The sequence below is a fragment of the Pinus tabuliformis genome, chromosome J (assembly GCF_031772625.1).
Source record: "Pinus tabuliformis cultivar Carrire ecotype Pingquan chromosome J, CPIR1, whole genome shotgun sequence".
NCBI classification, from domain to species: domain Eukaryota; kingdom Viridiplantae; phylum Streptophyta; class Pinopsida; order Pinales; family Pinaceae; genus Pinus; species Pinus tabuliformis.
The window spans coordinates 63,027,347-63,040,839 of NC_142295.1; the positions used below are offsets into that span (position 1 = coordinate 63,027,347).

Consider the following 13,493-nt stretch of genomic DNA (forward strand, 5'->3'; position numbering starts at 1 on the left):
TTTCCTAAGTAGCAGCACTGAGTTGCCAGAGAGAGAGCTAGTGAGCTCGAAGCAATGAGAGACAGGCAAAGATATTAAGGCCAGAGGAAGCTTTTCCAGTTCCGATGAGTGCACTACAGAGAGGCAATGAGTGCCACAAAGAGGCAGTGCAGTGCTTCAGAGGGGATTCTGTATTTTGTTGGGGAGAAGTAGTGATTCAGTGCCAGAAGCAGGAAAGAGAGTTCGGAGGCCAGGAGGATCCATCTTCCAAACAGCAGTTGATCAGATAGCAAGAGGGAAAGCAGTTCTAAGTTGTGAGGATGCAGTACTGCATAGGCTGACGCAGTGACTGCGCAAAGGCAGCAAAGAGCAGCTCAACTTGAACAAGGTCAATGTCGAATCGCCTGTGGGAGTGGGATTTTTTTCACTAGATTTATTATCGGTCATTTCTCTGTATGGATTGCTAGATTTGAGCATCCATAGTCTTGTACTCAGATTTAGTACTGCATAATATTAAAACCCTCAACTGTTGCACCTGTTTTCCCGAGTTGGGTTTTTCCGAGCACTTAGTCCAAAATTAATTGTGTATTTGTGTGTGTGTGCATCTATTCTTCCATCATTTTTATTTCTTCCGCAGTATTTATTTTGTGAAGGTTGCAGTGTATATGTTTCGATAGTTGCCGTAGCACATAGCAAATAATTAGTTAATTAAATTAACAAATAGAAGAAATAACATCAGTTGTTGTAATAGGATTCGGGGTTAGCCGAATTTTCACATGGTATCAAAGCACAGATTGTAAGCCGAAGAGCTCAGTAGCAGAAGGGAAGAGGAATTTCTTAGCTCTGCGTAAGTAGCAGTTCGAAACCCTTAGAGGCAATTAGTTCCTTGGCTAGGAGGGTCAATTTCTTGAGGAAAAATCGCTTTCTCTGAGAGAGCAATAAAGAAATCGAATTTCTCCAGTTTGAGGATTACCAGAGGCAGAGGGAACAGCCAGTATTTCCCTTGCAGAGCAAATCTCTATTTGGACGCAGTATTTTGCAACAGTTTCTAGTGCAAAATAGCGTCAAGAGGAAGAAAGAGAACACACTGAGGGAATTCTTTCCTCGGGGAACTTCTAGTCTAGAAGTTTGATTTTTCACTGCAAAGCAACAATAGTTGTGAGCAGATTTGCCCACTCCAGCAGGGAGTGCGTAGAGCCAGTCAGCAGTTGCGCAGAGGAGAAGAGGAGGAGTTCGACTTTTTGTCGAAATGGCACCAGCTGGGTTGAGGGATCAGAATTGGTTAGACACAGCCTCCAACTATGTGATCTGGAAGGCAAGAATTTCTTGTCTTCTAGATGAATATGATCTCAAAGCCTACATCGATAACGTGGTAGCTATACCCACGGATGCAAATCAGATGAAGACCTACAAGAAGGAGATGGCGAAAGAAAAGAGGTTGATTCTCGATGGGGTTCGAGATCACGTGGTGTCTCACATAGCGGGCAAAGATACTGCCAGGCAAATGTGGGAAGCTCTCGCTACGCTATACCAGGGATCTTCCGAGCAGCGGAAGATGTATCTTGAGGAGAAGCTGAGATGTACAAGGATGCAGAAAGGGGAGCGCATAGACCCCTTCCTCACTAGGATTCAGGACGTCCGAGACCAACTGTCTGCAGTAAGGTCGACACCCCAGCCTACAGAATCAAGCAATTAGCTCTAAACAGTGTTTCCGAAGATTGGCAAGTCTTCGTCCAGAGTATTCTGGGCATAGACAAGTTGCCAGAGTGGGATCGAATGTGGGCTGATCTGCAGCAGGAGGAGATGAGGCGAGATTTTGTGAAGAGCACCATCAGTGGCAGCAACAACAGCAGTGGGACAAAGCAAGTGAAAGAAGAGGAGAATGTGGCCCTCGCATCAAAGGGGCAGCAGGAGCAGCGCAGGAGGAAGAAGGACCTTTCCAAGGTCAAATGCTTCAGATGTGGTGAGCTTGGCCACTATAGCACTCAATGTCCTCTCAAAAAGAAGGACAAAGACGTGAAGCAGGATCAGCAGGCTGGATCCACGGAGATCGACAAGTTGTCCTTTAGATTGGAGGAACAGTTTGCCATGATGACCGATATACCTCCAGGAGTGAGGTGGGGAGATTTGGTTTTATAGCCCCCGAGAGCTACAAGATGGGTAGGATTCTTGAGGAGGTCCACCTCATGAATCAATACCTTGCTACGGGAGCCCACGGTATTTCAGTAGCAATATGGATCAGTCGCAGATGGTGCAGTCAGATGCCAGAGTGATAGATGCATTGGCTAGTAGCGATCAAATACTAGGCAATGTAGTGCAGTTGGCACAGAGCAAAGTCAACAGCAACGCAGAGGCTTCAGTAACAACACAGAGACTCGGGACACAGATGCATCATACTGATCACAATTGATTCAGTATTTTGGATGTTTTTCAGTTCCAGTTGCAGCAACAACAGATGGAGAGGGAGTTGTAGTGCAGATGCAGTGTTGGCAACAGTTCAGCAAAGCAAACAGTAACACAGATGCAGCGTATATCAGAGTTGTCTAGTAGCGTATGGGCAATAGCAGCTAGACATCAACAGTGTGACAGGAGGTGGTGCAAAGACAGGGTGTTGCTTCAATGGGTTGCAGCGCTAGAACACATTCTCGCTAAGAGGGAGTGTTAGTTTTTGTAGCATCGGATGTGTTATAGCCACAAAATTTGGTGGAGAGGCTAGAATACACGTATTCTCCAAAAACTAGAAATCGTTTCTGGAAATTCCACCTAGAGATGACTTAATTAAAATAATTAATCAGTTTTTAATATTTTCTAAGTCTAAACTTAGGAAATATGATTAATTAAAGGGTATTAATTAATTCATGGTGAGAATCTTCTAGAAAAAGACTTGGATCGAGTTCTAGTTAATCTTAGCCATCGATTAAGTTTTAATCATAGTCATTGATGTCTCAACGAGAGATTATAAGAAGAAACTCAATGGGGCTTGGAGAACACACACCAACAGTTTGATTTCACTAGTGTAACGATTTCCTAAGTAGCAGTGTTGAGTTGCCGGAGAGAGAGCTAGTGAGCTCGAAGCAGTGAGAGAGGGGCAAAGATAGTAAGGTCAGAGGAAGTTTTTCCAGTTCCGGTGAGTGCACTGCAGAGAGGCAGTGAGTGCCACAAAGAGGCAACGCAGAGTCAGCACAGTGCTTCAAAGGGGATTCTGTATTTTGCTAGGGAGAAGCAGTGATTCAGTGCCAGAAGCCGAAAAGACAGTCTGGGGGCTAGGAGGATCCATCTTCCATACAGCAGTTAATCAGATAGTGATAGGGAAAGCAGTTCCAAGTTGTGAGGACGCAGTATTCTGTAGGTTGACGCATTGACTGCACAGAGGCAGCAAAGAGCAGCTCAACTTGAGCCAAGGCCAGTGTCGGATCACCTGCGAGAGTGATATTTTTCTCACTAGATTTATTGTCAGTCATTTCTCTGTATGGATTGCTAGATTTGAGTATCCATAGTCTTGTACTCAGATTTACTATTGCATAATATTAAAACCCTCAGCTGCTGCACCGGTTTTCCCGAGTTGGGTTTTTCTAGGGACTTAGTCCAAAAATAACTGTGTATTTGTGTGTGTGTGCATCTATTCTTCCAGCATTTTTATTTCTTCCACAGTATTTATTTTGTGAAGGTTGCAGTGTATTTGTTTCGATATTTGTCGTAGCACACAGCAAGTAATTTGTTTAATTAAATTAACAAATAGAAGAAATAACATCAGTGGCTACAATAGGATTCGGGGTTAGCTGAATTTTCACAATCTGTGGGTCTAATAATTGCCTACATGAGGTAGATTAAACTGACTTTGGAAGCACTAGTGCATACTCCTCTCTAAGACACATCTCAACACGAGTGAATGCATGATGAGTGTATGTGATATATATGATCATCTTACAATATCCTCCACAAGAGTAAACCCTAGTCACAACAACAAACTTCAAACCAAGAAGTCCTCTTTCTAAGGGTTTCCTCGTGAAATCCTGAACCCTAGCAAATCACTCCAAGAAGGTAAGTATAAAGAGAAAAGTATAGCAATGATGATAATGAAAGGGCTCGCTCCTTTGTTTATATATATGAGAGATAAAGGATCCTGGCAATACAATGTGGGCTTAAGCCCTTACAAGCAACCTGCAATGAGTACTTACAGGCCAACACAAGTAAACCATGGCACTCCAAACTACACATGTTGTGTTCCAAGGTTATGGTGTACACAACAAGTGCTCCAACATGATGTGCCTACACAAGGCATGTCCACATCTCTCCATCACAAACCTCCATAGACCCCATCAATCCTCCTAAGCAATGTACTACACTAGGTCAGTTGCCCCTACAAAAACATTACCATAGCCTAAGCATCTCTGAGCCAACTCCTAGTCTCCAAATAGGAATCCAAGATAACCCATGTTATCTAGCACATGATGTCTTCCATAATGCACAATGCTCCTCCTCCCAAGCAGGGCTACGGCGCATAGTATTCAAAAACGGCCAACTTGATCTGTAAAACGGTCAAACATGTTGATTCATTAGGCGGAGGTGTCTGACCGGTAGTAAAGCCAATTTTTATGCACGCGTGCTAGGGTGTTCACATTGATCGGCCAGTTTATGATGGAACCAGCCAATTTTCCCATAAATCGTTCAGTTCCATCCTACAACAATAGGTTCATTGCCAACCAGTGAGTTGTTTTTTGTCTTTTCTAAGCGGTTTTGAGGGAAACTAGGGGCTATTTCCCTCCAAAAACAACCCTTAAAAGGATGTTTTCCCTCTCATTTGCCTCAGACATCTCAAGATTATCAACCCTAGCAACGCTGGCAATCAATGGTAATATTAAGTTCTTGAAGTAAAAGTGCCATTTCCTTTTTCTTTCATTTTCATCCTTTTACTTAAATTTTTAGCATTACCATAAAATGACTCAGGACGTTTGAGAGTGGTTTCGACCCCATTAGATTTCATATGGATAAACTAGATTTTTAGATATCACTCAAAATCCAGCAAACTTAATGGTTTTCAGGATTTCAAGATTTTGGGGATTGCAATGTTTCCAATTGATTTTGTCATGTGTCAAGGTATGAGATTAGCATTTGATCAAGAGCATGAAGCCCTTTAAGTACCTTGATTGTTGAACTTCGTTGATGTTGTTGGTATTTATTGTTGAACAATGAACTCCTCTACCATGGCCTTAACAAAAATGTACCCTTCACTCAAAGGAAAATAATTGGTTAGGCATGCTAAGCTTTTTCTACCATATTATAAGGTTGAGGAGATGAACCCTTCACTCAAACCAAAATCATTGGTTAGGCATGTTAAACTTTTTCAATTTCTACCATATTATAAGGTTTAGCAATCCAAGTCTAAAGACTTTGATTTAGATGATGTTTATGTAGCTCTTGTTGATGATCCTATTTCTAGTAGTGTTGAATCGATGATGAGTTCATTAGTGATCATGTCGATCAGTGATTTGTACTTTTGATGTCTAGTTTTGTTGTTGCCACTACTACTACCAAGGTTGTAGAGGAGTCTGAGAAGTCCTTAGACTCTGAGCCAAATGATGTTTATGTAACTCATGTTGATGAACCCATATCTAGTAGTGGTGATGAGTTTGATAATGTTGATCATTGATATATAGACTTCTTGTAGGCCAGTGGCCCCATAGCTTGTAGCCTTGTTTTTGGACTCTAGAGGCCATTTAGAGCCTCATTAATTATGTGTTTTTTGGCTAATATGTATTGCACTCGATGCCATTTTGATATATTCGCCTTTAAATGGTATATAGATGAGAAAACTTTGTATATTTCGTCTCCATTGGTTTGGAATCATGGTTCTAAATCTTAAAAATAGTTTTTTTATTAAAAAATAATTATTTCATGTATTTTTTTAAAGATTGATTCATTGAGATTTGACTAGTCCGTTTTTCCAATTTCGGTTCAAAAACCAGTTTGACAAGTGGACTAGTTTGGTCACTTGTTTCGGTCTTGAATACTATGGCTACTGGGGAGAGCCCTCCTCGCACTTGCTCCCAGAGAGCGCTCAAGGAGCATGCTTCCAAATCACTCATGTTTGGGAGCAATTTTCCGGAGCACACTCCCTTAAAAAAAATTCTACTCACTCGCCTGGAATGTTTGGTTCTTTGCAACCTTTGGCAAAAAAAAATTGTATTCAAACTGGAATGTTTGGTTCTTTGCATGCATTCAAGGATAGAGATGGATTGGATCTTGTTGAATAGTAGAACATGTATGGCTTCGGGAGACCTTTGGCAAAATTGGCAGTTAAAGTGCTTTCACAGGTGGTTAATACTTCTTCTGCAGAGAGGTGTTGGAGAACCTATAGCTTCATCCACAATTTCAAAAGAAATTTCCTCAATGAAAACTACGCAGAGCGCTTGGTTCTAGACGTGGTTCACAACCACTGCAGAGTTAGACTATGCAGGAGGAGACTTCCAATGTTCATAGATCACGAGAAAATAAATTAGAAGTTTCTTGTGGCAAGAAGAAATTTTAGTAGATAGTAGATTTACTTGTTTTTTTCTAGTTTCTACTTTCTAGTACTTTTTATAACTATTGACTCTTTCATATTTATTATGGTAATTTTTGTAAACAATATATGACAATTTAAGTTTGAAGTTTGAAGTTGGCAATTACAACTCATTAGTAATGAATTATGAATATGATGCTTTGTGAAAAATTTCATTTCATGTTTGATATTCTTTGTTATAGTTTGGTAATGGTTACAAACACAACTTTAGTGATGACAAATGTTATCTATTGAATTTTGAAACTTCAAGGTTGATGAGAATCGAGATGTTATAACTTGTGGACATGTGGTTGATAAAGATTATAACTACTAGATGGTTCAATGGTTGATGCTATATGGTTTAATCCATGTTTTTATGTTTTTTATAACTAATTCATCATTCTACGTGCTTGTGTTGACATATATGCATCAAAATATATAAAAATATATATTATATTAAAAAACTCCCCCAAAAATGCTCCCAACCCAAGCATCCTTGCTCCCAAGTAGGGCATTCTCTCGGCAAGTTAACCTCTCCATGTGACCATCATGAACAACATCCACCAAACTACTAAGAGAACTCCAACACCCAAGGGAACAATACCAAGCTAACACTTAACTAAGGCCAAGCAAACCAGCAAGAGAACTCCAACGCCCAAGGGAACAATACCAAGCTAAAACATAACTAAGGTCAAGAAATCACTAAGCAAGCTATTTCCACTATGTGAACCCATCGTGGACAATCTCCAATGTGCCAATCCATCTCAGACCATCTAATGGCTAAACATACACTGTGCACCCCAAAGCTCATGAAGCACGCCAAACATGGTTTAAACATTTTCGAAGTAACCCCAAAAGCTAACAAGGTGAAGTTCAAGATGGAGATGACGTAATCAAACTTGGGGAGCACCTAAAGATTATGCATGAAACTTCAAACAAAGTTAGGACTTGTTTCTTATAGAAAATGTTATTATCAATGAAGAAGAGAGAGCATGACTCTCTTTGAGATCATTTGCTGGTAATTAAATATACAAGAGATCAATTGTAAGTAATTGATAGAAATGTTGAAGAAGAAGGCCTACTAATAATTATATTGAAAAGCCTATCAACTTTGTTTGAAAATTTTGTGGAGATTTTGAACATAACTTCTAAAGACACTTATTTGACATTTCAGCAATTGAACAATAATCTTTTGCAAAACGACAAGTAGAAAAAGTAATTTGGTAATAGCAGAAAGAATAGAGAATCAAAATTGGACCTAGCAACAAAGTTCAAGTCAATCCTTGCAAACATAAATATCAGCATGAAGATAGCAGCAAGTGTGTTGATTGCAATGTTAAAAGAAGAGAAAAGGTATTAAACGTTTTTAATGTGTTAAAATGAGCCATAAAGCCAAGTTTTGCATGAATAGTTGTGGGATGAAAACACAAACCAAGGGCCTTTAACTGCAAAAATCAATTTGGGAAGAAACAAACCAATGTAGTAGAACTTAAAGAGGAAGAATAATTCTGTCTTTGTGGCTAGCCATAAAGAAGTAATTGGTAACAAAACTAACTAGTATATTGATTGAAGCTCATTATGGCATTTTACTAATCAAAAGGATAGGAAAGGTAAAATTTGTAGAAGACAGATCAAAATTTGATTCCATCATCTTGTGTGGTGGAGAAGGATACAGAGTTAAAGGAATGGGAAATGCTCAAATCCAAATGAAAGGTAAATGTTGTTCTTCCTAAATATATTCTTCATTCTAGGATTAGAGAAAATCTACTTCATTTAGATGTACTATGAAAGATTAGCTTTTGGGATTACTCTGAAAGTTGACACCATGCTTTGAGGTGCTTCATTTGATGTGGACTGCAGTGAGTGATTCCTACCCTTTGTTGTACCTTAGTGGACATAGACATTGGAGATAGCTTACCACAGATTGCTATACTTTGACGTAATGCTTATGTGGTGCACTTCCTTAAGAGGTTGGAATCCAATGTGGCATGGTGACATTCTTCAGGAGGTGCACATGGAGGGTTTGGTTGCTTGCCTATGAGGAGAACCAATTTGGAGTAGCAGTGTTAGGGCATTTAGAAAGAGGGCATTGAGTGCTAGTTAGCATGGGATCACTTGCTTGCTAACATGGAGGCCTGTGCTTGACTTAAGGATGCATGGGTTGAAAAGCACTCATGGAGGTGTGGTGGACCTAGAGGAGCGCATGGCTAAGGAGGTAGGTTCAAAACATCGCAGACCTTTGGAGGAGAGCACTAGACCTTATCTTGTGGAGAGCTCACTTTGAAACCCTTGCTTGATGGACATAGTTACTTTGGAACTTGACTTGTGCGGTGTGCCACCTTAGAGATGGAGTGCTCCTGGTGCGTACCTGCCTCTTGGTGCCCCTATCCATTCTAAGCACCGGGAAGAAAGACGTCAACCTCTGACAGCTTCCGGTGGAGTGGAAAGGTGGAGGATGTGAGATCTGATCCTGAGTGCCTTTCCCAAGTATAACAACAAACATCGTTAGTCTAGATACCAGAAAAAGGTGTAGAAGAAGTTACAAGACTCATTGACCAAGTAGTTGAACCGACCACATATCTCATAGTAACAGGGGCATCTGGATATAAAGTGTTCCTCTGTCTTTGTCTCTATCTCCCATCTATGGCAGATCCAACATAATTTCTTCCCTTATATTATCTAGTGTTCAACTTCCACCCGAAGTTGACAAGAGCCCACTCTGGACTAATCTAGGGTGATCTTAAGCCCATGCATCCAATGTTGAAGCATGTAAAGAGTCTGCACTATGAGGTCATCTTTGAGGCGATACAATATTTGCACATCCATTGTGAGTCTATTTTTGGAGATGATCATATCATAAATTGAAGCATCTAAAGGGGCTGCACTATTAGGTCGTCTTTGAGCTGATATGATATTTGCACATTCATTGTGAGTCTATTTTCGGAGGATGATCATAAATTGAAGCATGTAAAGGGGCTGCACTATTAGGTCGTCTTTGAGCTGATATGATATTTGCACATTCATTGTGAATCTATTTTTGGAGATGATCATAAATTGAAGCATGTAAAGGGGCTGCACTATGAGGTCGTCTTTGAGCTGATATGATATTTGCACATTCATTGAGTCTATTTTTGGAGATGATCATAAATTCCTTTCGAGCAATTTCTAAGCAATTAGCAAACGAAGTGAAAGGTAACCTTGACAGTTACATATAATTTGTCTAGTATCTTTGTTAAATAAGCTCTATGTACAGAAACTTGGATGCATGAGAACCATGATGTAGCTATTCTAGTACATTCCTGTTTTAGATACCCAATTCAAATAGGAGAATATATCTTATCTTCTCTTTTATTGTTTAGATAATAAAAAGGCAAGCAAGAAATTGGAACACAACTTTTTTCATCCTGTTCATTATATAGATAGGGAAGAACAACAATTCTAGTACGATGTACTCCATCACTAAACTCTCACTAAAGGGAGACCTATACATGAAGACATGTCGTGTGTTTTGAATTGATAATCTTGTAATTAAAGCCAAAAATATTTAAAAATGTGTATAGGGGATACAACAATAGAAGCCATACCTCAGTAAGAATCATTGAGCGTAGCCTACTAGCCAAGAGTGATAATTCATCAGCTACAAGGGAAAAAGGATCAACTCGCTCCTGCCATCCAAACACTAATCATTAACATGTTATACTCCCTGATAAATATATTTCTGAAAATCGATATCATAGCTCGAGTATTTAACTAAGTTATCCAACAATTAGAAATACAAAACTTGAATAAATGTCCAATCTAAAATGTTTCCTAAGCCTACTTTCAAATTTCAAGCCACCAACAGAATGTAATATACTGGCAGTAATAGAGATGATAGACAAAAATAATATCAAATAGCTTTTATTTTTGTCTATTTGCATTCTAACATCTAACAAACTAAGACAAACCTCATCTGTGATGCTTCCTTTATGCTGAGCTTGAAATCCAACATCATGAAACCTGTGTCTATCTAGCCAAATGTATTCTTTACACCTGAAAACTTGTTGAATCTGTATAAACAACATGTTATACAAAAAGATGACCAAGACATAATTCAAATAGAACTTCCTTTGCATGAACAAAACAAAGTAATAAGCTTCATTGTTAAATTACTTGACTTTCAAAACTAGATATTAAACTCATTAAGGAATTATCTTTAAAAGGTCTAGTGGCCCATTTTTGTTTAAAACGATGTTAATAATCAATCTTCAATTTCACTGTCTTCTTGTTGATGCTCTTGATTTCAAGTAGGTGAACTCAACTAGTCGTCTTCAATAGATAAACCAAATTCATAATTTCCTAAGCTATTGCTGAAATTTATAATTCACAGGTATAGTCATGTTGTTACTAGAACTGGCCAGTTGGGGCGTTTCAAGTCAGAACCGGTTATTCAAACAGGTTTTCACTGGTTCTGTCCTGAACCGACTGGATCGATATTTGAACTGGTTGGACTTGTATGGAACATATCCAAAACCGACCAGTGTGACTGGTTCTAATAAGTTCCATACCAACACAGCCACCCGATGAAAAAGCCAAAAAATAAAGAAAATAACAAAAAATAAGAACCCTGAACCTAAGCTAAAACCTAATTTTCATCAATTTAATGATCGACCCCATCTATTTGCCTCATATGTTTCTCATTCTTTATTTTTGAACTTGTGAACACTTTGACATTTACCACAACGAGTGTTGATTCAATGCTACTCTTCTGTTGATTCTGAGAACATCCTAGGCCGATTTCGAGTACTTCCTGAGCATATCCATGCAAAGAAGGTAGAGGATATAGATTTGGATGATTTTATTGTAGACGTAGTATGTTTATATTTGGACTTTAGAGGCTGCTTAGAGCCTCAATGATTATGTATTTTGGTTCACATATGTGTTGCACTCCATGCTATTTTGTTATACTCACTATTACATGCTACATACATCAGAAAACAATATATATTTTTTGTTGAATGGTCTGGATTTACATAAAGTTATGTCCCTTTCTGGACAAATACTACATGGGGATCAATGATGCAGCAAGGGTTCTGTTATCACTTAGAACTAAAATTGATATATGTAACTTTTCATCCTAGCCTGATGACAAAGTTTCGCAGCGCAACATGTTTTAGGCTGCGCTACGAAATTGGGGATTTGTTCGAATCCATAGCCAATATTTCACAACTGTCATATCCATCAAAATCCATCAACAGTTGTCAGCCTATACACTTCGTCTATCTTTCTTTATGGACGGCTGTATTTGGTACTGAGTGGATTAGAAAAGTCACTGGTTAACCAAGCAGATATGAGAAAAAAATTTCCTCTTGAGGCAGTTCTTGCATCGCAGTCTCTGGTTCAGATAGGTCTACTAATGGCCTTGCCAATGGTTATGGAGATTGGCTTGGAACGAGGCTTCCGGTCTGCATTAAGTGATTTTGTTATCATGCAGCTGCAACTTGCCTCTGTCTTTTTCACATTCTCTCTGGGTACAAAGACTCATTATTTTGGCAGGACAATTTTGCATGGTGGTGCAAAGTATAGGGCCACTGGGCGAGGTTTTGTGGTGAGGCATGAGAAATATGCAGAGAATTACAGGCTTTATTCGAGGAGCCACTTCACAAAAGGACTGGAGCTGATGATGCTTCTCTTTGTCTATAACATTTATTGCTCTGCTGCAAAAGATTTTGTCTCTTACCTGTTAATAACACTTTCGATGTGGTTTTTGGTGGTGACATGGTTGTTTGCTCCATTCTTGTTCAATCCCTCGGGTTTTGAATGGCAAAAGATAGTTGAAGATTGGGAAGATTGGACCAAATGGATAAACAATAGGGGCAAATAGCACCTCTTACAGATGACAGCTGGCAAGAAAAATTGATCACCGCCAAGCAAAGAGTTGCGGTATGGATGTGGCCATCATGGTCATACTCAAAGACCGCCCTTAAACGTTTCAGTTGGCGATACATTATTATTGATGAAGCGCATCTAATAAAGAATGAAATTCACTTCTTGCAAAGACTATGAGAATCTACAACACCAACTACAGGCTTCTTATAACCGGCACACCTCTTCAAAACAGTTTTCACAAACTCTGGTTTCTTCTCAAATTCTTACTTCCAGAAATTCTTATGATCCTTGTGGGTGCAGGTCTAGCAGGCTCTGTTGTTCTGAAGAATGGTCGCTTGTCTGATATTATTTCAGAAATTCAGTCAATGATAACCCGATTGGAGAATCATTAAATGGCAACTCTAACAATACTGCTCAGGTGCGACGCTTGGCAAAAGAGATTAGGGAATTGGGTGCATCAAGAACAATAACCATTATGAATGGGAATTCCGGTAATCTAGCATCTTTTGCAGTGCTAGCTGCTGCATTGGGAACATTGGCGTATGGTTACATGTGGTGAGGAACAAGAAGTGGTTCAACAACTTCATAAGGTTCTTCGGCCATTTCTTCTACGGAGACTAAAGTCAGATGTTGAAAAGGGTCTGCCTTTTAAAAAGGAAACCATATTGAAAGTTGGAATGTCACAAGTGCAAAAGAAATTTTTCCAGGCATTGCTTCAAAAGGATTTGGAGGTTGTGAATGCTGGAGGAAAGTGTAAGCGCCTTTTGAATATAGTCATGCAATTCAGGAAGTGCTGCAACCATCCATATCTCTTTCAGGGTGCTGAGCCAGGTCCACCATACACCATCGGAGATCATTTAATCACCAATGCGGGCAAAATGGTTCTTTTGAATAAGTTGCCTCCAAAACTGAAGGACCGTAATTCCAGAGTTCTTTGAAGGCTCAAGCAAGGCATGTAAGATAAATTCTGTATCAGACATGGTTTCTGACAAAGTTTAGCTCTACATTGTTGAAGCAGTGTGAATTTGACTATAAAACAAGAATGGATGAATTTTTGAGTCTGTTGAAGGATTCAATCACAACTACAAGGTTATCGCGGTTGGCT

General features: G+C 39.4%; 1 protein-coding gene across 2 annotated transcripts in view; it reads right to left on the minus strand.

The window, feature by feature from the left end:
• GPS1 (geranyl diphosphate synthase 1) overlaps positions 1–13,493 on the minus strand; it is a 316,841-nt gene that overhangs the window by 278,781 nt on the left and 24,567 nt on the right. Inside the window, exons 2-3 of one of the 2 annotated variants that reach the window (XM_089377112.1) lie at positions 10,468–10,569; positions 10,105–10,185 (exon numbers count right to left, since the gene is read on the minus strand). In XM_089377112.1, the coding sequence (XP_089233238.1) occupies positions 10,105–10,185; positions 10,468–10,569 (183 nt within the window). The remainder of the gene's footprint in view (positions 1–10,104; positions 10,186–10,467; positions 10,570–13,493) is intronic. The other variant, XM_089377113.1, reaches the window with a different exon arrangement.